The sequence below is a fragment of the Pan troglodytes genome, chromosome 13 (assembly GCF_028858775.2).
Source record: "Pan troglodytes isolate AG18354 chromosome 13, NHGRI_mPanTro3-v2.0_pri, whole genome shotgun sequence".
NCBI lineage: Eukaryota > Metazoa > Chordata > Mammalia > Primates > Hominidae > Pan > Pan troglodytes.
This window is the reverse complement of record NC_072411.2, coordinates 71,521,785-71,548,547: the sequence shown is the minus strand read 5'-3', so window position 1 is coordinate 71,548,547 and position 26,763 is coordinate 71,521,785. Positions and strand designations below refer to the sequence as shown.

General features: G+C 39.0%; 1 protein-coding gene across 3 annotated transcripts; it reads right to left on the bottom strand.

Annotated features, from left to right (window-relative positions):
• Positions 1 to 612: 612 nt before the first annotated feature.
• On the bottom strand, positions 613 to 25,850 carry BBS5 (Bardet-Biedl syndrome 5). 3 transcript variants are annotated; one of them, XM_515883.7, is made up of 12 exons: positions 25,730 to 25,850; positions 23,042 to 23,124; positions 18,246 to 18,311; positions 17,490 to 17,539; positions 17,231 to 17,358; positions 12,373 to 12,508; positions 11,543 to 11,638; positions 7,821 to 7,883; positions 5,888 to 6,022; positions 2,325 to 2,408; positions 1,179 to 1,202; positions 613 to 1,024 (listed from the first exon to the last, which is right to left on the bottom strand). In XM_515883.7, exons 1-12 carry the CDS (start codon positions 25,786 to 25,788, stop codon positions 923 to 925), a joined length of 1,026 nt encoding a protein of 341 aa, XP_515883.2. In that variant the 5' UTR covers positions 25,789 to 25,850; the 3' UTR covers positions 613 to 922. The 3 variants fall into 3 exon arrangements, with proteins under 3 accessions (XP_515883.2, XP_009441986.1, XP_054535917.1); XM_009443711.5 differs by lacking the exon at positions 7,821 to 7,883; XM_054679942.2 differs by lacking the exons at positions 23,042 to 23,124; positions 25,730 to 25,850 and adding an exon at positions 21,729 to 21,848.
• Between the last annotated feature and the right edge of the window lie 913 nt (positions 25,851 to 26,763).

The following is a 26,763-nucleotide window of genomic DNA, read 5'->3' as shown; positions in this document are numbered from 1 at the left end:
AAGTTAATAAACAAAGCTATTTTCTTACAAAGTAAATGTATTCTTGCCAAAACTACATTGAAATTCTTACAAAATAGCATCCAAAGCACTTTAAAGGGGGGGGTTGATGTATTCCAGAGTTAGTTGTAATTTTTAGTTTTTACAAAAATGACAGGTTTAAGGATTACAATTTGTATTAGAGTTGGTTTACATTTGGAGCTATGTGATTATTTATTTATTTATTTATTGAGATGGAGTCTTGCTCTGTTGCCCAAGCTGGAGTGCAGTGGTGCGATCCTTGGCTCACTGCAGCCTCCACCTCCCAGGTCCAAGTGATTCTCGTGCCCCTCCCAGGTAGCTGGGACTACAGGTGCCCACCACATGCCCAGCTAATTTTTATATTTTTAGTAGAGACGGGTCTCACCATGTTGGCCAGGCTAGTCTCAAACTTCTGACCTCAAGTGATCTGCCTGCCTCGGCCTCCCAAAGTGCTGAGATTATAGGCACGAGCCACCAGGCCTGGCCAGGAGCCATGGGATATTTAAACCAGATTTTCACAATTAAGAAAGCAGAATTTTGATTATTCCGTAAGAATAGTCTTTTTCTTTTAAATAATACTTTCAAAACGTTAAATGGTGCTGCATAAATTCTTTATTAAACCGAACATGATACAGTCACTTAATATCTGAAAACTAAGACTTTACAGGTATTAAGTACAAAATAAACATTTATAAACTAGGTACATTTTGATTACAATTTTAAATATAATTTTTAGAAAACTGAAGTTTTCTAAATGACTTTTTCCTCAATCATTAAAAAAACTCTTACAAGTTTTAAATATAAAAGCTGTAAATATAAAAACTATTCCATGACTTATGGCAGGTGACTAGTATCTTTAAACTAGAGACATCTTTAATAGAAATCCATCTCAACTCAAGGTCAATCAACTCATTACTTCCCAAAGTCCCTGTAGGGTGAATCCATCCTTCAATTTCTCTATTGCAAGCCCCAGTTCTTCTGAAAATACAGGTTCACGATCTTGTTGCTTTTTGGGAGACAGGAGGATAAGATGGGAATAGAGAAGGTGGGCAAGGAAGAGGAAAAAAACAAAAAAATAGGTTTCACATAAGTTTGTGAATGCTAAATGTTGGAATTTAGAAACTTTTTTCATATACTGTAGGTAAAATAAATGTCCTTACCTTATTGCCATCAGCAAAATAAGCCTGTAAGACAAAGAAAATTCTATTTCACAAACTGGACATATAATATTAGAATAGATCAGTGGGCTAAGGAACTTAATTTGCAGAATGATTTTATAACTAAATGTATTTCACATTCTGTTACTGTGTAATATTTTTTTCACCTATCTCTACAATGCTGGTAGCAGAATTCACTCTGTTCATGTCTACAAGAGTTATACCTTAAGTTGTAAAAAATGTGCTTTGTAATGTATGATTAGCACTGTTAACTTGAAAGGAGATAAAAAAGAATGACTTAACCATCATGTGGCAAGAAACAGGTAAAAAAGAGAAAAAAAGAAAAGAAAAAGAATGACTTAGAAGCTATACAATTTCTTCCCTACATTTGGTTTAGAAGATGATACTGGCAAAACAAAACAAGTACTTCAATGTGTCAGCAAATGCATACAGTTTGAGGCAGTAGTAGTTTATAATTATTTTATACTAATTTCACACCTTTGTTTCAAAGTATTTGTTACCAGACAGGTATTCTAGTCAGATTCATAGCCATAGAATGGAGAAAGCACTATTATTTTGGCTATAAGTTAAATGATACCAATTTGGAAATAGGAAAGCTATTGTTCAAATACATGTCCCTTTCAAAACAAGATCCCTATAAATTAAGAGATGAACATTTCATAAAAATTAAGTATAGATTTTAAATTAATTTAATTAACAATATTTAACATGTTCTATTCACAGTATGAAAAAACTTTAGATATCTAAAATCCTAAAATCCTCTGAATAACTGTGTTTTCAAAGCATTTCTTTCCTTTTTTTTCTTTTTTTATAGAAATGGATTTTTGCCATGTTGGCCAGGCTGGTCTTAAACTCCTATCCTCAAGCGATCCGCCTACCTCGGCCTCCCAAAGTGCCGGGCTTACAGGTGTGAGCCACTGCACCTGGCCTCAAAGTATTTCTGATTTTGGTCATTTAAAAGTTATTGTCACAAAAGAAATCCCTCACTAAAAATATTATCTTCAAACTCAGGTTTAAGACACCATCAAAATCTCAAGTTATATGGTGTTTCACACACACCATTATTTTATTAAACAAGACTGAGATAAAATCCTTAAGAAATTTAATGCTGTCCTTTGTGATGCTCACCACAAAAGCATCCGTGTGACCATCAGAGTCTATTTCTACATCATCTTGAATTTGTTCGACTGTCAGAGCTTCGAGCGGCTGGGGCTGAAAATCAGCAGATGTTAAAATGCATCAGAGACAATATTAAATGTACCATGAGAACTGCAAATACTGTTAAAATAACAATTACAAACTACTAAAGTCTTATAAAAATCACGGTATAATTTGTTATTTTATTAAAAAACTAACAAGTAATAAAACTAATCAATTAAACCTAAACTTTCATATCTGAAGTCAATATCACGAAAAGAACCAGAAAGAGAAATTTACACATACTTAAGATACTCAGATATCTTTAAAGAAAAAACTCTGACTTGACTTTCACATTTCTTTCACACTGTTTAGAAAAACTAAGTTTTGCATAACAGCAAATGTTCAATTTTCCTCAGAATAGTCATTATATAGAATTTGTGAAAAGTAAAAGAACTAATATTTTTATGGAATATTCTAAAGGTAAAGAATAAAATGTAGAACTAACACTTATTTATTTGTTCATTTTTCAAATGTTTGAATATCCCCTTTGTTATATTAGGTACTATGCCAGTACTACCAAGGGTTATAAAATCCTACCCTTACTCACAAAGGGTTTATAATTTACTGAGTAGAGAAAAATATAAGACACAATGACCAATAACTAAATATTATGTTGAACCACAAGAAACTGCCATTTTTTATCAGTCAAAATGATAAAATATCAACACTATTATATGCTTCAACCTACAAAAAGCAGTTATAACAAAGCTGAGGATAGCCTTAGTGTTTCAACCACGCTCAGAGTTGTGTGACTATGTGCAAGTAAATTAACTAAGCCTCAGTCTCCTTAACTGTGGGATAAGGATAATAATAATATGCCTCACAGTATTGTTGGGAAGATTAAATGTGATGGTACATATAAAGTGCTTAGAGCAGTCAATGACAAACAGCAGATGTTTAACACAGTTATCCAACAACTATGAATATTCACTAAGAGGCTATCGTGTGCTAGTTTTGACTGCTGGAGATATAGCCATTAAGCAGACAAAAATCGCTGACTTCAGGGAGATCACTTACAGTGGAGGAGGCTGATTAATTCTGAAAGGAAGGCAGGAAGGAGAGAGAGACTAAAGTAAGCAAGCAGAATAAAGTGATGGGAGTTGCTGTTTTAGAAGAATAGTCAGGGAAGATCCTGAAGAGACGGCATTTGAGTAGGGACTCACATGAGGTGAGACAGTGAGCTATTACAGCTAGCTGCTATTATATACTGGGGTCAAAGAACAGGAGAAGAGAACAAACGAAAATTAGAGAATGCGTAGGGGAACTAACCTATCAAGCATCTCCCATGTGCCAGGCATTTAATGGACATGATCAATAACTTTCTAAGAAAGATTATGTCTGTTTTTCTCTTTTATTTTTTTAAAAGATAAGGTCTTGCTTTAAGAGATAGGTCATTGCTGCAGTGCAATGGCACGATCATAGCTCACTGCAGCCTCAAACTCCTGACCTCAAGCAATCCTCCCATCTCAGCCTCCGGAGTAGTTAAGACTACAGGCCAGCACCACCACACCTGGTTTTTAAAATTTTTTAAAAATTTAGTAGAGACAGGGTGTCACTATGTTGTCTTATTATGTTGAGGCTGGTCTCAAACTCCTGGCCTCACATGATTCTCCCACCTCGGCTGCTCCAAAATGCTGGGATTACAAGCATAAGCCACCGTGGCTAGCCCTATATCAATTTTGAGAAAACTGAAGCTCAGATTTGCCTAGGATCACAAATAAATGATGAAACTGGGATTGAAAGTCATGTTCTAAGGACCATGCTTGTTCTGCAACATTATTCTACAAAGAAGAGTAATAACTAGAAACAGGGAAGAGACTAGTATGACTGAAAGTGTAAAATGAGATAATGGGAAAATGAAGGAATACTTCAAAGTTTTGAGTACAGCTGACTTTGACAGTGCCAAAAACATATAAGTAAACAAATCAATAAATCAGCAGGTTGCTGCTTTTGAGAAAAAGATGAGGAGGCCAGTTCTAGGTATGCCAAGTTTGAGATGCTCATCCAAGTCCTAGTGTATCTTATTGACTTGCATAATTATTTAAATTACTAAGATAAATCTGAAATAAGAAATTCCACTCGTAGCATTTGGGATGCTCATCTATATGAAAATATTCAAGGGTATTTGGAACCATAAGCTGAAAGAATATGTCAAGGTCAGAAGGAAAGATCTACAGTCATCCACAAAAGTACAAGTTGAAGAAGCTGAACGAGCAGGTGATATTACCAAGGAATATACAGAGAAGGCAGAGTGAAAGGGAGACTGCTGAAAGAAGAGCATGTTGGGAAGAAAAAGAAAGGATGGTTCAGATGATGAAATACATACAGTGTATGTAATACAATGTCAGAAACCCAGATGCAAGTTTTAGCTAGAAGGAGAAATATATGGAATTCGACAGGGAGAGAAAAAATTAAGTACAAGGAGCACTACCAGGCAACAAGGGCCTCACTAAAGTCACATGCTGTAGTCCAAGAGCAGAAGAAGAGATATAAGTAATGGCTGTGATATGGCTCAGCATGCCAAGCCCCAGCAGGGGCACCGATTATAAAGTAAACGGCAAGGGCACCAACAATAGAGTGCATAATGAGGGTGCCAGTAAAAGAACAGACAGCAAGGGAGTCTACAATCGAGTGATCAGTGATGGGACCAGGACAGAGAGGACAGCAAGGGCAATGGCAGTGGAGCAAATGGCAAGGGCACCTCTGACAGAATGGACAGTGACTGTCCCAGTGATAGAGCAGACAGTGGGGGGCACCAACAATAGAGGGGACAGCAAGTACATCAGAGCTAGCGCCTCTAGCAAGGGTACTGGTGATAGAGTGGACAGTAAGGACACCTCTAATGGAGTAGGTAGTGAGGACATCACTGATAGACTGGATGATGAGGGTCCCAGCTGGAGAGACAAGTGAAGCCAAAAGAGAGCTCATGTACCTGGAGAGCAGGGAATAGTAGCAGCAACCAGGAAAGAAATCATGAAGAAGACAAAGAGCAGACATGTGGGCAGGATATGCAAAATATTTCATAACTGATATGGCAGAGGTACAGATCAACAGGAATGGATGCAGGCCGTGCTGATGTAGCCTACTCCTGGAGTTGCTATATTGTGGAGTACTAAGGCAGAAGACGGTATTCATGAGGACTATAAGGTTTGTCCATGCTCACAGGGGGCTGAAGTAAAATAAAAATCTGACAGAGTGAGAGACTCAAGTCTGTATCAGAGGAGCATTGCACATGGAAATTTACTCAGCTGGCTGCCCACCTACAAGGGCAGGTATGCGGGGCAGGAATGAATGATGAAGCAGCCAGTTAGAAGACAGGTGGTAGGTACAAATTAGTGATAATCCAGGAGCCGTGCCCACTTGAGCAGAATCTATATATTCACCATTTTAAAAACAGTTCAAAATTAAATGGTGCACAGTGGTATTTACATCTGAATTTTATAGATTGCATAAAGCAATGCAAACTTTATTTCACATACTCAACAAATTACCTTTTCTTCCATCTCATAATCAACTCCAAATATGGGACTGGCAGAATAGACTTTGTGAAGTGAATTGATTTCCTTAACTGATTCTTGTAGTTTTTCCACAGGATCTATTTTAAAGCCAAGAACATATCCACCACTCTACAAGAGAAGAAATAATAAAAAAAAACCCAACAAGTCTGAAGAACAGTATTTATAGTATAAGATAAATTATAGCTCAATTTGTCCTTATTTTAGAGCATAATACGTAAGTTCATTTTTTCAATTAAACTTTTAATTATGAAAAATTTCAAGCATATACAAAAACAGAAGAGCACAAGGGAGCCTCCACGGAGCCATCATCCAGCTTCAAGAAGCAGCAACATGTGGACAACCCTTTTTCATCTGCAACCTCGCCGTCACCTGAACACCACTCCCCCAACGCAGGCTTATTTTGAAGTATATTCAAATATAAGTTCATCTGAAATATCAAAGGTAACCTTTCAAGATTTAAAAAATACACTGTAGACTGTGAAGGCCAAGGGAACTAAGTTTTTCTTGAACTAGGCCTTGAAAAGGAACAGACTACACGAAAAGAAGAAAGGAAATGGGCCATCTGAGGCTATCTCCTTGAAGAATTAGGAAAGAAACTGGGCCATGATACAGTGTTTTGAAAGGAGTGTTAAAAAACTAAGTAGCATACTGTAATAGGTGAGAGTATATGTTCTGGGTTAAGAGCACACGCTCTTATGTTCAAATTCTGGTTCTACCACTAATTCACTAGCTGTAGGATACTTAGAAACTTTCCTTAACCTTTCTTTTTTTTTTTTTTTTTTTTTTTTTGAGACAGAGTCTCGCTCTGTCGCCCAGGCTGGAGTGCAACGGCGCGATCTCAGCTCACTGCAAGCTCCACCTCCCGGGTTCGCGCCATTCTCCTGCCTCAGCCTCTCCGGAGTAGCTGGGACTACAGGCGCCCGCCACCACGCCCGGCTAATTTTTTGTATTTTTAGTAGAGACACGGTTTCACCGTGGTCTCGATCTCCTGACCTCGTGCTCTGCCCGCCTCGGCCTCCCAAAATGCTGGGATTACAAGCATGAGCCACTGCGCCCGGCCTCCTTAACCTTTCTAAGCCTCAATTTTCTAACCATAAAATGGTTATCAAGTTGTCATATAAAATAAGATAAACATATATATGACATTTGGTATAGTTCTTGGAACAGAGTAAATACTCAATAAATGGCAGCTGTAGGCCAGGGGAAAGGAGTAAGCAGACATTCATGTTTAAATTTAGAATGTAGATGATAAGTAATTTTATAAATCACTTTAAAAAATGTATTTAAAATTTTTCTTAGCCAGTGAAACCTACTACCATGAGACCAGCATGTTTTATTTAAATGTATTTCTGCAAAAACCTGGCATAATGGAGCATAACAGGTTATAATTAGCATGTAATCTGTGTGTGAGAATATAAGACCTCAAACTATGTGTGTGTACACAAATATATGTTTGTGTTTCTCAAAGACAGTCTTGGTAAATCAGTCAGACTTGAGATCAAAACTTAGCCCCATCACTTACTAGTTGTGAGATCATGGGCAAGGTTCCTAACTTCTCAAAGCCTCAGTTTCCTTGACTATAAAATGGGGGAAAAATAGTAGCTGTATCGTAGGATTGTGTAAAGATTGAGATAATGCATGAAAAGCCCTCGGCACAATGACTTGATTCTGTCATTAATAATAAGTGATGATCACAAATGATCATGTCTGTCCAACAAAAAAATATAAGCAGGATTCTTCCTCTGGGGACAATTTCTGTATGACTTCAAACACTTCATATATAACTTCATATTAAAGCTAATATTCTTCTCAGATGTAAACTGATTACTATATAAATAAAACCAAAAATCTAGACTGTCACATAGTTTTAAAAATCAAAGATTAATAAAAATATACAAGATCTTACCTGCTGAGAGCTTTCTATGACAAGAGCTAAACCAAATTTTGAATCTCTAATCTTTATTGAACGCTAGATACAAAATGAAAAAGAAAAACATGCAAGTTTTTATTAACTGAATAGTGACTCTTTAGCTCAGTTTTTAAACTTTACACAGTATTTACTTTTCTTAGTCTAAAGAACAGAATTCTCCCTCCTTCCTTCATTAAACTCCCACAGAGATCAAGTAAAAGAAACAAGACTCATACTGAAAATAGGTGGCAAACTTTTAAGAGGCAATACAAGAAAGACATCTCTGAAATATGTACAAAATTCCCTGACTCAAATATTTCTCACTTCCAGGGAGTAAACATTTTTTAAAATTAGAGACAATTAAATTAATTAGGTCTCATTCAGCCACCCAGACCAGACTACAATGGTGTGATCATAGCACACCACAGCCTCAAACTCCTGGGCTAAGGGATCCTCCTCCTGCCTCAGCCTCCTGATTAGCTAGGACTACAGGCATGTGTCACCATGCCCAGCTAATTTTTTCTTTTTTATAGAGATAGGGGTCTCACTATGCTGCCCAGGCTGATCTTGAACTCCTGGCTTCAAGCAATCCTCCTTTCTCGGTCTCCCAAAGTGCTGGGGTTACAGGCATAAGCCACAGTGCCCAGCCTGAACTTTTAAACAAAAGGCTAGCAATCTTTTAGTTTTGGTAAGCCGTGACTTTTGTAGCTCCTAAGCCTAGTTTAGTTTTTTAAAGTCACATGTGCCTTCTGTTTCTTACATCATAGGTGGCTACATTCTTAAAAGAACCTCTATTCTATTTAAGGTTTTTTTTTTTTTTGAGACGGAGTCTCGCTCTGTTGCCCAGGCTGGAGTGCAGTGGTGTGATCTCGGCTCACTGCAAGCTCTGCCTCCCAGGTTCATGCCATTCTCCTGCCTCAGCCTCCCGAGTAGCTAGGACCACAGGCGCCCGCCACCACGCCCGGCCAATTTTTTGTATTTTTAGTAGAGACGGGGTTTCACTGTGTTAGTCAGGATGGTCTGGATCTCCTGACCTCGTGATCCACCCACCTAGGCCTCCCAAAGTGCTGGGATTACAGGCGTGAGCCACCATGCCCATCTGTAGTCTAAGTTTTAAAAATAATTTTAATTATTTAAGTTTAATATAAAATATTTAAGTTTTAAAAATAAGTTTGAATATTTATCACTAGACATCAAGGAAGGTTGGGATAGATTAAGTGTAATTAACATCAACTGGTAAATGTGATGTGAGGAGTAAGCTTGGTTAGTGGAAGATAGGTGGTGAAACCAGTGGCCTGGGAGAAGGGGAGAGTAGAGGCAGAATGGCAGGTAGGGCCTGTAGAAGTGACACAAAATGTACCTGCTGGCAGGGTAGGGGAGAATCACGGAGGACCTAACACTATGACCAGCAGACCAAAAGCCCAGAGAAGGGTAATCTGGCAGGTGATGATGGGATACCATGCTTCTAGACAGACAGGCAACTTTGAGAAAGAGACTGAGAAAAAGAAGAAAGGCTTTGATGATAATTGTTACGAAAACCTGGCCTTTCATCTGGGCTACTTTACACCCCACCAAGAGTATATACAGTCCCAGTTAAGAATCATAGAACACTGGCCAGGGGCGGGGGCTCACACCTATATAGGCTGAGGTGGGCAGATTGCTTAAGTTCAGGAATTTGAGACCAGCCTGGGAAACATGGTGAAGCCCCGTCTCTACAAAAATTACAAAAAAATTAGCCAGGTGTGGCGGTGCACGCCTGTGGTCCCAGCTGTTCAGGAGGCTGAGGAGAGAGGATCACCTGAGCCTGGGAGGCGGCAGTTGCAGTAAGCCAAGACCATGCCACTGTACTCTAGCCTGGGTGACAGAGTGAGACCCCTGTCTAAAAAGGAAAGAAAGAATCACAGAACACTGGCACTCTGGCTTTCAATAGGTAATCTAACCAGGTGTCTGTGGGTGACACAGGCTGGTAAGACAGAAACTGGCAAGAAGCTGATATAAATATCTATAGGAGTGGGGTCAGGCTGAGGTGTAGAGCTGAAGTTAGACTATGACTGCCGCAGTGACAGACTGTGATGATATCAGATTGCAAGTTGTTTGGGCCACTTGAATTAACTCCAGACGCCATATTTGACAACTCTATTCTTAAATAACAAAAAGAACAGAAAGCACAACGTTGTTTACTACTCAGTAATTATTCAGCATAATAGAAGTTAGGTTAGGCAAGCTATAACATGTTAATGTAATGCAATATAAAAAAGCAATAGCAATACAAACACCAATTTGTCAAATACCTATGTAGATTTTGTTACATTGTCCCAGCCTTGATTACAAACTCTTATATTTCTTTTGATAGCCAGAAATAATTTTCTTCCTATGAGATTCTATGGCTTTCTGTTTAATATGTTGCTTTTCTCCAACAGACTGAAAGCCCCTTGATGGCAGGAACTGTATACTGGTTCATGATTTTCATGATTGTATCTCTAGCACTTGGCACAGAGTAGGTACTCAAAATTTGGCATAAAAATGAATGAATTATCAGAAATTTTAAAGAAACTCTGAAATCAAACAATTTAGCCAAAAATAGGGTTGGGAATATTTTGCAAATAATTATTCTTCTCATGGGCCAGGAATTCTTTCCTTAAAAACGGTATTTTCCAGGTATCACATACATTCTGTCTACTCAATAAATATTAATAAAACTCCTTAGTCTTAAGACTATATATCCTACAATAAGGGCAATTATCATAGGATAACCTCATGGGATTTTCATTAACTATTTTTATGTTCCATCTAATTTGTTCTAGAATTCTATAAGTAGTTTCTTTATATAAAACAAAATTATTTAGTGTATTGAAGTTTACAGTTTGTTTCACTGAGTCACTTATTTATCATAGCAGCAGCAGAGTACAAAGAACTATCTTTACCTACTCCCAAAACAAACTGGTCTCAGATATAGTCAGTTCTTATTTTGAATTTTAATAGTTTTTTTTTTTTTTTTTTAAATAGAGAAGGGGTCTAGCTATGTCGCCCATGCTGGTCTCGAACTCCTGACCTCAAGCAATCCTCCCACCTCTGCCTCTCAAAGTACTGAGATTACAAGAATGAGCCACCATGCCCAGCCTGATTTTAACAGTTTTAATTGAACTTAAGCTGAAAGTATTATCACTAAAAATCATCTTGATTCCTTTCACTAAACCTGTGGTATGAATCCAGCTTGTATTACATTCTGTATCTAAATACAATGAAAGCAGTTCATTTGCAGAATTAATAAATTCCTTCTGGCTTTTAAAAGCTTTAGAGCAGAAAATGACAAGAGAGCCAAGAAAAACTGTGGATCAGTGTGCTAAACCTATGCCAAGGAAGCACCACATACCTGCCTCACGAAAAAGTTACAGAACACTTTAATAGCTAAAGCCCTCTGGATGGAATCCAAGAGACACCTTACTCTGTATAACTATTTAAATTTTTAGAATCCAGTATACTTCTCTTCTAATAGCAAGTTGATAATGGTGCTGCTTCTCTGGAATGCAGTACAATTGGATCTTTTCTACATTGAAATATTTCATAGTAAATTATCAGCATCTTTAAAATATGCTCTCAGCTAATAACTGCTACCACTTAAAAAAGGGAGAGAGAACTCATCTAAAAGTCCAATTAACTATTGAACAAAAAATATTTATTTTACATTAAAATAAGGTCATCAAAATGTATGTACTTACAATTTGCAGATATGGTATACTGACATTAAAACTATCATTCATATTTGCATGCCACACAATTCTCACATTGGTAATAAAAAAGGTTCCTAAATTGCCCTGTAAAAAACAGTAATGAGATACAGAAATGATCATTTTTTTGGATACCTATTCTTTATTTTCTAATCACCAGAATAACTTATTACAGCAGCAAATAATACCAAAATTGAGTATCAATGACTTCATCGTTCATTGATGGCAGTACAATTAGATGAGTGACAGCCTGGACTTTGGAGTCAGGCTGCCTAATCATTAAACCATTAGTACCTACCAAGTCTGACCATAGGGAAATTTCTTCTTGATGTATTTTGTCAAATGTAAAATGGAGATCTGATTAAATATCCCATGTAAATCAATCCCAACACAGTGCCTAAATGTTAGACCTTACTAAAATTATTATTCAAAATATTGGATAGGTTAAGGCAAAGGAGTTGTAGCAAGAGAGAGAAACAAAACATATGTAATAACCTCCATGAATCTACATTAGATTGTATTCTTTATAAGGATAGGAGTGGAGTTACTCTGTTCCATAGTTAGATCTTTACCACCTAGCATAGCACCGCAAATTTTTTATTCATTAATTAAGGAGACATTCCAGGATTATCAGATATTTCATTGTATTGAAAGAAAATAAGGATGTTATCATCAACCTAACTTGTACTTATTGAAAAATAATACGCTTTCCTATAATGCTAATTTTAACAATTAGAATTGACTATATAAATCCAATGATGAATGGAAAAATGATTACCAAAACACTGTCCCAAAAGGTTCACTAGCTTTTTCCACAATACCTGATCACTGGATAAATTCCATACTCCATTTATTTTATCATATACATGTTCTTGTGGCAACAGTCTTAGTTGCTTGTTCTGAATTAGTGCACTTCTTAATTTAAAATCACGATACATTTTAGAAGTTTCATAAGCTCTATGAAAAAGAACAAACAAAAGACAACTCAAACTGAAAATGTGATTTTCCTGGGTTATGTTTACTTACTAAAATATGTAGTTGTTAGTATTTATGAACATTACTCAAATAATTATGATACATTTTAATATTTTTATTTCTTTTTAAAAATTGTTCATATAGAGACAAAGTCTCAATACCTTGCCCAAGCCGGACACAAACTCCTGGGCTCAAGTGATACTCCTGGCTCAGCTTCCAGAGTAGCTGGGACTATAGGCATGTGCCACTGTACCCAGCTATATTTTTCTTTTTAATAAGGTCTGGCAATTACAGTTTTTTGTAGAATTTGTCATTTTAGTGTATTATTTACATATTTTATCTCAATAACCTATATTTTTTTTTTTTTGAGATGGAGTCTCACTCTGTCATCAGGCTGGAGTGCAGTGGTGCAATCTTGGCTCACTGCAACCTCTGCCTCCCAGGTTCAAGTGATTCTCCTGCCTCAGCCTCCTGAGTAGCTGGGACTATAGGCGCGCGACACCATGCCTGGCTAGTTTTTGTATTTTTAGTAGACACAGGGTTTCACCATGTTGGCCAAGATGGCCTCAATCTCTTGACCTCGTGATCTGCCCGCCTCGGCCTCCCAAAGTGCTGGGATTACAGGCGTGAGCCGCCACGCCCAGCCCCTATTTTTTAATACACATGGAAATTGTTTTTTCTATCAAAATGCTACCTTTTCTTCCTTTCCTTGCTTTTCAAAGGACATAAACAGGCGTCCGATTATTAATACTTTTTCTCGGCCGGGCACAGTGGTTCATACCTGTAATCCCAGCACTTTGGGAGGCCGAGGTGGGCAGATCACTTGAAGTCTGGAGTTTGAGAGCAGCCTGGCTAATATGGTGAAACCCTGTCTCTACTAAAAATACAAGAATTAGCCGGGCGTGGTGGTGTGCACTTGTAGTCTCATCTACTTGGGAGGCTGAGGCAGAAGAATTGCTGGAAACCAGGAGGCGGACATTGCAGTGAGCTGAGATTGCGCCACTGCACTCCAGCCTGGGCCACAGAGCGAGACTCTGTCTCAAAACAAAAACAATTACTTTTTCTCACTGCAACCTGAAAACATGCTCATATCTACCTCTATACAGAAAACTAGAATGAATCTGTACTGATTCCAAAAGGGACCCTAAGGGGAAAAGTGGGAAAGAGGAAGAGAAGGACAGGGAGGGAGAGGGGGAGAAATAGGGAGGAAAAAGGACAGGGGGAGGGAGAGAAAGAGAATTAAATCCTTATAATTTTTTCAATGTCTATTGATAATAAATACAGAAACCCTGATTAACTTTTGATTAATTTTAATATTTCATATAAAACAGGCTAAGTTACCTATTTAACAAAAGTAAAGTTTTCTTAGCTTTAATAACAACAGATTCATATATTCATTGTTGAACTTCTAATTTTTATTTTAATCTTTTAATATATAAATTGTGAAAGAGCAGAATTTTAGCACTCTGCTTGTAAATGTTAATTTTCTTTAGTGCTGTTATCATCAATACTTAACCAGTGGAAGAAACAGAAACTATTTATGCTATAAATTATTTTGGGGGGGAAGCACATAGTGTTTTTAATACTATTAAAGAAAAGCAGCTTCTGTTCCCTTCATATTCCATTTAGAACTTTTCATTTCACAGTACTTCTCTCAGTGAAATAAAGAGCTAAGGTTTAGGTATATGCCCAAGAGAACTGAAAACATATGTTGACACAAAACTTACACACAAATGTTCATAGTAACATTATTCATAATAGCTAAAAAGTAAAAAACCCAAATGTCCATCAACTCATGAATGGATAAACAAAATGTGGTATGCCCATACAATGGAATATTCTTTAGCTACAAAAAGGAATGAACTACTACTACTACTGATACATGCTACAACATGAATGGACCTTGAACACACTGAGTAAGTGAAAGAGGTCAGACATAAAAGGCCACATATTATATGATTCCATGTAAATAAAATTTCCAGAACAGGCAAATCCATACAGACACAAAGTAAGTTAGAGGTTATCAGGGGCTGTGGAGTGGAGGGAATGGGAAATGACTGCTATGGGTAAGGGATTTATTTTGGGAGTGATGAAAATATTCTGGAATTGGATCTTGGCAATAGTTGAACAGTATTGTGAATATACTAAAACTATTGAACTGTATACTTTAAAATCGTAAATTTTGTTATGTAAAATTTTATGTGAATTATATCTCAATTAAAAAATTAAGCCATTATATAGACTAAAACATCAATAAAATTAAAAATCAAATAACAAACTAGGAAACTAAAAATAATATTTGCAATATATATGACAGCTAAGGGTATAATTAAGAAATTTAGCTTCCTGCTCGGTGCGGTGGCTCACGCCTGTAATCCCAGCACTTCGGAAGGCCAAGGTGGGCAGATCACAAGGTCAGGAGATCGAGACCATCCTGACTAACACAGTGAAACCCCGTCTCTATAACACAGTGAAACCCAACTCTACTAAAAATACAAAAAATTAGCTGGGCGTGGTGGCAGGCGCCTGTAGTCCCAGCTACTCGGGAGGCTGAGGCAGGAGAATGGCGTGAACCCGGGAGGCGGAGCTTGCAGTGTGCCGATCATCGCGCCACTGCACTCCAGCCTGGGCGACAAAGCGAGACTCCGTCTCAAAAAGAAAAAAAAATGCACATTTCATTGGCTGGGCCCAGTGGCTCACACCTGTAATCCCGGCCCTTTGGGAGGCTGAGGCGGGCAGATACGAGGTCAGGAGATCGAGACCATACTGGCTAACATGGTGAAACCCCGTCTCCACTAAAAATACAAAAAATTAGCCAGGCGTGGTTGTGGGCACCTGTAGGGAGGCTGAGGCAGGAGAATGGTGGGTGAACTTGGGAGGTGGAGCTTGCAGTGAGCTGAGATAGCAGCTGCACCCCAGCCTGGGCAACAGAGCAAGACTCTGTCTCTTAAAAAAAAAAAAAAAAAAAAAAGGAAATTTATGAGAAGCCAAAAAATACAAAAAATATATGAAAAATGTCAACCTCACTGGTAAATACAAGTTAAACAATTATATACACACATACATACACATACATATGTGTCTATATCCTGTCATCTTAGCAAAGCTTAAAAAAAATCATAGCACTTAGGGCTGGTTTAAAAAAGAAAAAAAGCCGAGGTAGTAAAAAGAGAAGAATTTAGTAAACAACAAGAAGAAAAAATATAAAAACAAAACAGCCTGGGTGAAGTGGCTCACATGTGTAATCCCAGCACTCTGGGAGGCTGAGGCAGGAGAATCACTTGAGCCCAGGAGTTGGAAACCAGCTTGGACAACAAAGTGAGACCCCGTCTCTAAAAAAAAAAAAACGTTTTTTTTTTGAGACAGAGTCTTGCTCTGTTGCCCAGGCTGGAGTGCAGTGCTGCGATCTCAGCTCACTGCAACCTCCATCTCCCTGGTTCAAGTAACTTTCCTGCCTCAGCCTCCAGAGTAGCTGGGATTACAGTCATGCACCACCATGCTCAGCTAATTTTTTTGTATTTTTAGTAGAGGCAGGGTTTCACCACATTGGCCAGGCTGGTCTTGAACTCCTGACCTCAAATGATCCACCCGCCTCAGCCTCCCAAAGTGTTGGGATTACAGGCGTGCGCCACCACGTCTGGCTCTACAAAAACATTTTAAAAATTAGCAGGACATGGTGGTGCACGCCTGTAGTTCTAGCTACTCAGGAGGCTAGGACAGGAAGATCATTTGAGCTCAGGAGTTTGAGGCTTCAGTGAGTTATGACTGCACCACTATACTCCAGCCTGGGTGACAAAGCAGGACCCTACCTCTATTTAAACATAAATAAATAAAAAAAGGCCACACACCTAAAACAAACCAAAACACCAATAAAACTCTTCAGGGAAAACACTCAAACATGCCTTCTACCTACTAGAAAAATAACCTTTTAAATTAATTAATTATGCAACTTGTTTAGCTATATTGAATGAATTATTTATTTCACTTTACCTACCTTGGTAGCTAATTTAATCTGGTCGTCAGTAGAAATTTTTAATGAATCTTCAGTAGTTTTATGTGTTTTATAAATACCTTCAAAGTGTTTATTAAATAATAAAACATGTTCTTCTCAACATCTTCCTGATATTTACAATAGAGCTTGGAGGAAGACAGTACCACACTTCTAAGCTTTATTCTCTAAAACAGGGGTCCCGAACCCCCTGGCCACAGATAGATGGGTACTGGTCAGTGGCCTGTTAGGAACCAGGCTGCCCAGCAGGAGGTGAGTGGTTGGGGGGTGAGTGAGCAAGCAAAGCTGAGCTCTGCCTCCTGTCAGATCAGCAGCATTAGATTTTCATAGGAATGCAAACCCTACTGTGAATTGCACATGCGAGGGATCTAGACTGTGCCCTCCTTATGAGAATTTAATGCCTGATGATCTGTCATTGTCTCCCATCACCCCAGATGGGACCATATAGTTGCAGGAAAACAAGCTCAGGGCTCCCACTGATTCTACATTATGGTGAGTATATAATAATAATAGAAATAAAGTGCACAATAAATGTAATACACTTGAATCATCTTGAAACCATACCCTCACTCAATTCGTGGAAAAACTGTCTTCCATGAAACTGGTCCCTGGTGCCAAAAAGGTTGGGGACTGTTGCAGTCTAAAACCATAGAGTAAACAAAAAATATTCAATAATCCATAAAGTATTACTATACCTGTGTACTGCCATCACAGAAGTAAAAAGTCTAGGGCTTCCAGGAACCAAATTTGTAAATATAAATTCAAAACGAGTACTGTTACATTTTGTTAGTATATAAAGAGCTTCAGTTTGGCCTCGTAATTTCTGTAAGGACAAATTTATTTAAAAGTTCAGATTTTAAGAGCAATTTCTCCTTTATAGTGAAAACAAACATCAATCTCAAATATCTAGTTTCTTTACTATATATATATTGCAATAAGATTTTTTAGACTTACAGAGTTAGCAGTCCTTGTTGTAATATTCAATATGCAATTGTAACCGACAGCTAAAATCCAAAAGCAAAGAATGTAAAGAGCATGATATGGTACACTGAGAAAAAATACTTTTCTAAAAAAAAATATATACAGAACTTTTAACAGTTTAAAAAATTAAACATATATAGAAATAAACTTTTAAAAGTTTTAAAGAAATAACTATAATTAAATAATTAAAAAAACTAGAGGGTCAATTCTGTCTCCTTGAACAAACAAAAATATAACACAGGAAAAAGGAAGTCTTTTTCCTTTAGTATTTTTTTAGGAAAAAAGTATTAGGCTTTTTTCCTAAAGCCTCTGCAGCATTATTTACTGAAAGTTTTGGCACTACTACTAAAAAAGAACAAGTCTAGCTGGATAATCTAAAATACTTTAACAAAATAAGTGAAACAAAATTTAACACAATGAAAAGATTTTACTTTTATTAGAGCTTCTTCCTTCTTTGGGATTAATCAAAACGGGATGATAGCATGTTCTCAAAAATAATCAAAAAACAAGAACCAAGGTTAAAGCCCTAATCTTCTATATGTCCAAGACACAAAATGGACAAACCAAAATAATAATGGATAATTTTTTTTGCATTATGATGTCTAGGATTTCTGAAGGTTTTTTATTTTTATTAATATTTCTACATACTTCTTTGGTATCAAAGGAACCATGCAAATTCACCTGACAAAGGATTTTTTTTCTTCAGACTTATCTAACAAAGATACTTACAAACATTGACTCTTGATAACGCCAAAGAGTGCCAGAGAATTCTTAAATTTGTTACCAAGAGTCTACCTAAAAGCACACAGACAAAAATTAGGTTAACTTAAATAAGAACCCATTTTTGCAGCACTGAATGAGATGGATATGGAACTTCTGGCCCAGTATTAGAAGCAACACTCAGATATTTTTCATATATTAACTGAAAATATTGTGCATATCCAATCTATATAAGGTATACAATATATGATTCAGAATCCCAGAGAAACAAAATTTGACAGTTATATAAGGGATACAGATGTTCTCTGACAATAGCTTTGCTCTAACTCAAACTGACTGAGGAAAGAATTGTGTACTAGTTTTTTTGTCTTGGTAGAAGTTGTTCTGGGTCCCAGCAAGTCATATGTGTACAACTGAGAATGAATATAGGATAATTACACAGCTATTCACTGAAATCACACTTTTCAAAGAACTCTCACATACACACTAATCCTTTCTATATGAGTACTTTCTTAGCAGTTCTCATTTAAATGAACCATATATTTATACATACAGTTTTGCTGTGAGCAAACTATTTTGTTCCTAAGAAGTTACGGTCAGGCTGAAGTCTATTTAAGGCTTTATACTTTTTGATCTTAGCATCAGACTGATGTTCATACACTGAAATACAAAGTTAGATACTTCATTTCTCAAAATGTGTCCTGTACAATAGTGATCTCTTACTGATGCTCCAAGAAAAAAACAATAAATTTGAGAATGGTATACTAGGTGTATTAGAGATGAACAATACAATCAGCATATTATCATAGCTTTGAGATATTCTGAAATAATAAGACTCACTTTGTTTAAACACATTATTTCACCAACAAATTACAACCATAAAATTATTTTTATGAGTAATCTATAGCCAGCCAGGTCATACTATTTCTGAAAACCTCTATAATGTCTAAAATCAGAGAAACTAGGTCTGTACGAATACTGGAGTGAAAAGTGGATAGCAAACGTGGCTCTAAAAAAAGATGAAAGCATTCTCAAGGGAGATTGTGGAAAATTACAGCATATCTTTGACAAATAATAAGTAATCCAGCATGGCTGGAGTGTAAAGTTCACACAAGATCATAGAAGACTAGGTATAGCATCCTTCAGTCATTGGTCCAACGGAAAACAGATGGCACACTCAAGTTAGGATAACTGAGGTTTATTTACAAAAGAGGGAGCAGCAGTTCATGAAATCTGGAAGAAACAAGAGTCCTATGGAGCTGACTGCTTTGAGAGGAGAGACACAGCCAACCCTTCACTGGGAAGGAACCAGGGCAATAAATACCCAGACCTCAAACTCCTGCCTCCCTTTGATCTTCTGCCATGGCTCTTCCAACTGGAAGCCAGAGTATATAAGGAACCCTTAGATGTACTCTATACAAGTCATCTTTCCAGGGCAAGGGGAAAAGGGTGGAGAAGAATGCTGGACCTGGATGGACAAATGGGAGACAGCAGCACAGGCGATAAAAGTTGTCTTTGGACATACTAGAAGTTCTTTAATGTTAGACAAAGAAATTCAGACTTAGATCTATTAGCAATGGAGGCAGTAGAGTTGGGGGTGGGGTTTAGGATTGGAATTGGGGAGGACTAAAAATCTTTGAGAAGAGAATAATATGACCCTCCCAGTTTAGAAATCAATGTAGGCAGTTAGGTTCATCACCTAGCTACGTGACCTTGGAAAAGTAAACTAACCTCTCTATTCCTCAGTTTCCTCATTTGAAAATAAATATGACTGCATCTACTTTAAACTTTTTGTTTTACTGTTTTTATTATTGTTAAATGAGATTATATTTATATAAAAGATTCAGAACAGTGACTGTCAATAAACATTCCCCAAATAACAGCTATTTAAAAAATAATCCTTTGCAAACTCATTTTTGACTTTTTTTGGTTTTTATATAGATATACCTGTTTTCCTTACGCCATTTTACCTAGGCAACATTTTATCTTTACAAGTGGGCTATGGGCTCAGGACATCTATTGATTCTTTTATATTTTTCTGTCAGTCCCAGGAGAAATTATGGAGTGGGAAGGGTTTGCCATATAAAACCACCAACCACCTCTGTTTGCCTTTTTCTTTGCTCTTGGTATATCTCCTACAATCTCTAGGATTTTTAACGCTACCTCTTTTCTGCTGAAGAACCCCAGCCTATGGCTCCAAACCCAGTGTTCCAGACATGGACTTTTGTCTCTACCCTGCCTAATACCAAAGTATAGTTGTCCCTGTTTCTACTAATCTCCCAAACACTGAAATATGGCTGTCCCTTTTATTCTCACACAGCTATTTAATATAATATTTTAATTCTTTACAAACTCATTTCTATGACTTACTTTCTGATTATAGATACATTGGTTATATTTTCCTTATGCCATTTTACACCTAAGCAGCATTTTATCTCTATAACTGGGCTATGAGCTATGGGCAGTGTGCAAAGTTAATCTGATAATTTCAAGTCAGGGTACTAACAGTTGAAAATGGATTAAATATGCTAATCTTCTGGGATATAGTTTTAACATAAGGGGCTCTTGAACTTGGCAATATCTTAACTTGGTCATTTTCAAACTGCTGAAAGGGAGGGGAGGGAGATGGCTAGAAGGCAGGATTCCCCTTCCATTTTTTAACTCCTTAATGACCAGAAGCGCTGCGTACTCCTGTAAAATTTCAAAAGGTTTTTGAGGTCTGTGCACACACACACACAGTTATTTCTATTTTAATTTTGAGACAGGGTCTTGCACTGTCACCCAGGCTGGAGTGCAGTGGCATGAACGTGGCTTACTGCAGCCTCAACCTTCTGGGCTCAAGTGATCCTCCCACCTCAGCCTCCCCAGTAGCTGGGGCCACAGGTGCACAACACCACACATGGCTAATTCTTTTTATTTTCTGTAGAGACAGGGTCTTGTTATATTGCCCAGGCTGGTCTCTAACTTCTGGCCTTAAGCAGTCCTCCCACCTTGGCCTCCCAAAGTACTGGAATTATAGGCAAGAGCCATTGCAGTTGGCCTATTTTTATTAATAGTAGGATTTCAGGCACTGGAGACTTCTGGTCAGGGAAGCTTTCTGCCCTTCCTACTCTAAAGTATTAGTATAGGATTCTGCACTCAATGAATATCTGAGGAATCGAAAAATGTTTTATGAAGAGTTCCTGCCAATCTGTATGAGACTTTCTATTGGCTTTCTCAAGTTAATTCTGAGTTTGTCAAGATACAGCCATCTTGATAGTTTGGATTATTATTCCACCCTCAAAAGCACAAACTAAGACTTTTCGTTTGTTGCCAGATCTTCATACTCCACCCTCATCTGAGCCTGACGTACACCAGGAAGCATTTCAGAAGTGTGATCTAAGCATTACTTTAAGGATGGGCCCTAGCCACTAAAAGGATCTGCCTGTAGGTGGTGGCAAGTAGGCAGCAGGCCCCTTTCTAAGCCTTTCTTCTGAGGGGAACTTCCCTCACCTCTATCTCCATTATTTCCTCTGGTGTCTTCAACCGAACCTAAACAATCAATAAAGACATCGCCAGATCTTGTTTTCATTTGCCTAAAATGAATATAAAGGTCTGAATTTTATAGCTACCACTAAACCTACTTGCCGTCTATTAGGGACATATTTACCATCTAATATGTCTCTATTAAGAGACATATGTACATTAGCCAGGAGCAGTGGCTCATGCCTGTAATCTCAGCACTTTGGGAGGCCGAGACAGGTGGGTCACTTGAAGTCAGGAGTTAGAGACATATGTACATAAAAGAGCCACCAGCATAAATAATACTGTACCAAAAGTTCATGCATTTAAAAATAAGGTCTCTGAGGGGAACCAATCTCAGAGAAGCAGGCTTACAACAGGGCCTGCTGCCTACATGCCACCTCAGAGCAGGTCAGAAGAAAGTCTCAGGAAGCAAGCAGCCACTCAAAGGGCTACAGTAAGCATATTCTGCTAATAAGGTTTACTGTTCCTTCTCTATGAGTTATTGATTCCCCCTTTCCTGAATGAAGTCTGCTCTATTTCCCCTCTTACCCCTTTCCAATAAGAGGTTTACATCCCTCCCTCCTAAACTTCTTCTCCCACTAAAACATATTCTGGATACATTAAGCTGTCATTCCACATCTATTTTTTTTCCTTGGAAGTAATGATGCTTTCAAGACCTACTGGTCACTGGCTCCACAGATAGCTGCTATGGGCAGCCTGGACTTTTAAAAGTTCCAACCTTAGGGAGATTTGGTTTGTGAGGGGCTCTAGGGTCCAGCTGTGCTGGTCCTCGGTGACAGTCAGAGAAGACTCAGGATTTTCTAGTACTTGACCTACAAATAGATTTCACAGTGCAGGACTAAATTTGCTCTCCACATATCCATGTCTAGGTGACAACCATAGGTGATTGATGGTGCATTACTCCTGAATTTTTGAAAAGGAAGCATGGCTCCAGGTACTACAGCTATGACCTACTTATATTCCACTACCTCATATCCTTTTTTGGGAAGACAGATCTAACGGTCAGAACTAATGCCCCTTGCAAACAGGTCTACTTGAGTTTTAACAGCTACAATGGATAAAGGTGATGTTAGAACCAGGACTTACTGAAGGACCAAACTACATGTTTAATACCTATCCTTTCTTCTGTTTAAATCTGAGAAAAGTCTTATGTGAATTTAACTCTCCTATTCTCACAATTACACTGACAAATGATGCTGTTTCATATATTCTCTAGCTAATATGATTCAACATTTGTGAATTAAACCAGGAATATAAAATACATTTAAAAATATACTCACCTCTATCTCCATTATTTCCTTTGGTGTCTTCAATGGAATCTAAACAATCAATAAGGACTTCTCCAGGTCTTGTTTTCATTTGCCTAAAGTGAATATAAAGGTTTGAATTTTATAGCTACAACTATACCTGCTTACAATCTATTTAGGGAGAAAAGAGACATATGTACATAAAACAGCTAACAGCATAAATAATACTGTACCAGATGTTCATGCATTTAGAAATAAGGTCTTCAAGAACTTCAAGAACCTGAAGATCAGTGGGGCCTGGAGTGACCAGGGCCATCTGGAGTAAGCCAGATTGGTAGGAGGTGTTGAATTTTGAAAAATAAAAGGAAAAGAAAAGAGAGTCCATGATTAAAGACCAGGAATAAGAAATGGTAAGGACATGGGAGAAGGCTGGCCAAACTTGGAAAGAAGGACCATATTGGGACGTAGTGAGAGAAATATTGTTGGATAACTAAGGAGGAACCAGACTATGGAGAACTCAGAATGCCAGTCTGATAGGTTTAGGCCTTATCCTGTGCACAGGAGAGAACCTCCAGAGGTTTCCGAGTAGAGGAAAGGACATCAGGAAATTATAGAAGGAATGGTTAAAGAAGAGCTGTATGAAAAGCATCTTTGGAATTTGACAAATAGATACAGGTGACAAAAGGAAATAAGAGCAGCTTGCTGACAGACAGAATACATTCTACAGTGTCCAAAAAAAAAAAAAACCTAGCAAAATATCTAAAAGAGCCTTCTAATACACTCTTCATAAAGCCAACTCAACTACCTATTAAAAATACAGATATGACCATATCATTTCCCGGCTTAAAAGCTTTCTATATCCTCCTGCTGCCTAGAAGTTGAAGTCCAAAATCCTGAGCTAAAAATGTTACAACCTGGCTAATTTATCTATTTGTACTTCCAACCTCTCTCTGCAGCAGACCCTGCCTTTAGCTAATGAGGTTACAGCTCTAAGACTGCTTCTAACGCTAAATTCTTTTCTTCTTTTCTAGAATACTCTCCTCCTGTCTACCCTGACAAGGCTCTGCCCATTCTTCAGGGAACAACTCAAATACTATGAATATTTATTCTTCTTCAAGGACTTCACCAGGTAGAATAAATTGTTCTGTTTCTGTGAGTCTCAGCTTTTCGCTCATTTTTTCAGAATGGTATTTACCACATTTATTACAGTGGTTGTCTGTATGTATCTCCTGCACTAGAACGGGGGGATATGAATTTCATTTCCTATTATTTTCTGTCTCTAGCTATCGGCCCAGTAACTAGCACGTAATAAAACATTGATAAATGTTTACTAATGTTACTGAAACGGACTTTTGTTTGGATTAAGAACCCTACAAGAATGACAGAAAATGTCGCCGGGCGCAGTGGCTCACGCCTGTAATCCCAGCACTTTGGGAGGCCGAGGCGGGCGGATCACCTGAGGTCAGGAGTTCGAGACCAGCCTCAGCATGGAGAAACCCCGTCTCTACTAAAAATACAAAATTAGCCAGGCGTGTTGGTGCATGCCTGTAATCCCAGCTACTCAGGAGGCTGAGGCAGGAGAATTGCTTGAACCTGGGAGGCGGAGGTCGCAGTGAGCCGAGATCGCGCCATTGCACTCCAGCCTGGGCAACAAGAGCGAAACTCTGTCTCAAAAAAAAAAAAAAAAAAAAAAAAAAAAAAGAATGACAGAAAATGTCATAGAAAGTGCGCAATATGTTACTACAGTCCGTAATTTTACGAATTCCTTTCTCTTTCATCTTCTTGAAGGGTCTAACGTGTTAGCATTAGATATCTAGCTATACTTAACCTGAGAAATGTATCAATATTTCATTTTTCCATCTAAGGAGGTGAGGTCCATGATAAGGAACGATTCCATCTAAGGAGGGGAGGTCCATGATAAGGAACGATAAGAAGTAGCTAAGAAGCTCCATGCCATTAATCCAGGAATCTTAGCTTTAGCGTTTCTCAACACTTAGTATCCCAACCGGCATTTCCCGCCCTGGATTTTGGAGCAGGAGGTTTCTAACCACTTTTTCTTTACTATACTTTCCAAAAACATGGTTTCTATTTAATGTATGATAATTTCCAAAAACAGGTTGCAAAAGAAGACTCCTTCTTGTTGGTGATTGATATGAATAACTAGATGAAAGCTTACCAAGGACATAAAGTTTGCGTGGTTAGTAATTTTTGAAGACTGCCTACTCCCACCTCCCTTATTTTACAGCCATGAAGATTCTAGCTTGAATGATGAAGACATCTGCCCAAGGGCCCACACTGTGGGTCGATATTACACATCTACTTTTAGAACCCTAGTTTCCTGAGCCCCTGACCTACGTTCCTTCCATGAAACTGAAATCCCAAGCTCACGTGGGTGTATACGGGACGCTAAGCCCCGGGTGGCCCCGGTCGTGCTCAGGTTCACATTCCTGATCCGTCCCGCGGGCCAGGATGGGGGAACCGGAGGTCGCATGGGACCAAAACTGTGTAATGCCGATGCGCTCTTGCCGCGGCGCCGGCCTCGAGAGGGCCACAGTGGCCCAACCAGCCTGGGGTCTCTCGAGGCGCGGACGACCGGCGCAAGCCTCCCACCCTCACCAGGGCCGCGAGCTGCGGGGGTGCAGTCTCCGCCCGCGGGTCCCTAACGCGCACGGCGGCGCCCTCTACAGGGTTGAAGATCCCTCGGGAATCTTGGAAACTCACTGCGCGGACAGGTCGAAGCGGACATCCCGATCCTCCCAAAGCGCATCCAGCACCGACATGGTGAACAAGGCCCGTGGCAGGACCTCTCCACAGCCGTGGAGGCCCAGCCGCGTCTCTCTGGCTCCAAGGCAACGGGCCGCCTCTGTCACGACGTCTACGGCGGGCGCCGAGACTCAAGCTTCCGCGAGAGTGCGCGCGCGTCGCCCAGCTCTTTCGCGTCGTTAAGCCGATTTGAGATGCGAGGCAGGATTTAGGAGTCTCTGAGAAGCCCAGCTGTGTCCGCCGAGGGGAGCGTGCCTGACCTCTGGGCGACCTTCCTTGCTTCCAGACATCCTTTAGCCATTTTACCCCTCTCCTTATTTCTCTTCACCGTCAAGAGATTCAGGTTTTTAGCCGGGCATGGTGACTTCTGCCTGTAATCCCTGCACTTTGGGTGGCCGAGGCTGGAGGATCACTTGAGGCCAGGAATTCGAGACTAGCCTGGGCAACATAGCGAAACTTCATCCCTACAAACACAAACAAACAAACAAAACCAACCCAAAATTAGCCAGGGGTGGTGGTGCACGCCTGCAGTCTCAACTACTCGGGAGGCTGAGGCGGGAGGATCTCTTGAACCCAAGAGGTGGAGGCTGCGGGGAGCTATGATCGTGCCTCTGCCCTCCAGCCTAGGTGATAGAGATATAGGATCAACAGGTTCGTATGCCTGCTGTGCAGTAACAAACCCATTACATGAAGACAGCGGAGTTTGCAGCAGGGAAAGAGTTTAATGATTGCAGGGCACCTAGCAAAGAGATGGGAAGAGATCCTCGAATCTATCTTCCCAAGAGTTCTGGGCTGAGGTTTTTAAGAGGATCACAGAGGGCAAGGGGCTGGAAAATTGGGGTCCTTGATTGGTCGGAGTAAGGGAGATGAAATCATCAGGATAGGGAACCTGCATTCTTTGCTGAATCAGTTTCTCATGGGTTCCTCAGACCAGCTGGCATCAGTGGGATCCTTCAGGCCAGCTGAGGCAGTAGTTTCATTGGTATGCAGGA

What these genes read in the sequence shown, in the direction of transcription:
- BBS5 (XM_515883.7), bottom strand. Translation starts at nt 25,788, where the DNA reads ATGTCGGTGCTGGATGCGCTTTGGGAGGATCGGGATGTCCGCTTCGAC. An exon ending in TCTGTGATGGCAGTACACAG is followed by an intron (nt 12,509 to 17,230) that starts GTATAGTAATAC and finishes TCTTTTTCATAG; the next exon opens with AGCTTATGAAACTTCTAAAA. An exon ending in GTATACCATATCTGCAAATT is followed by an intron (nt 7,884 to 11,542) that starts GTAAGTACATAC and finishes TTTTGTATCTAG; the next exon opens with CGTTCAATAAAGATTAGAGA.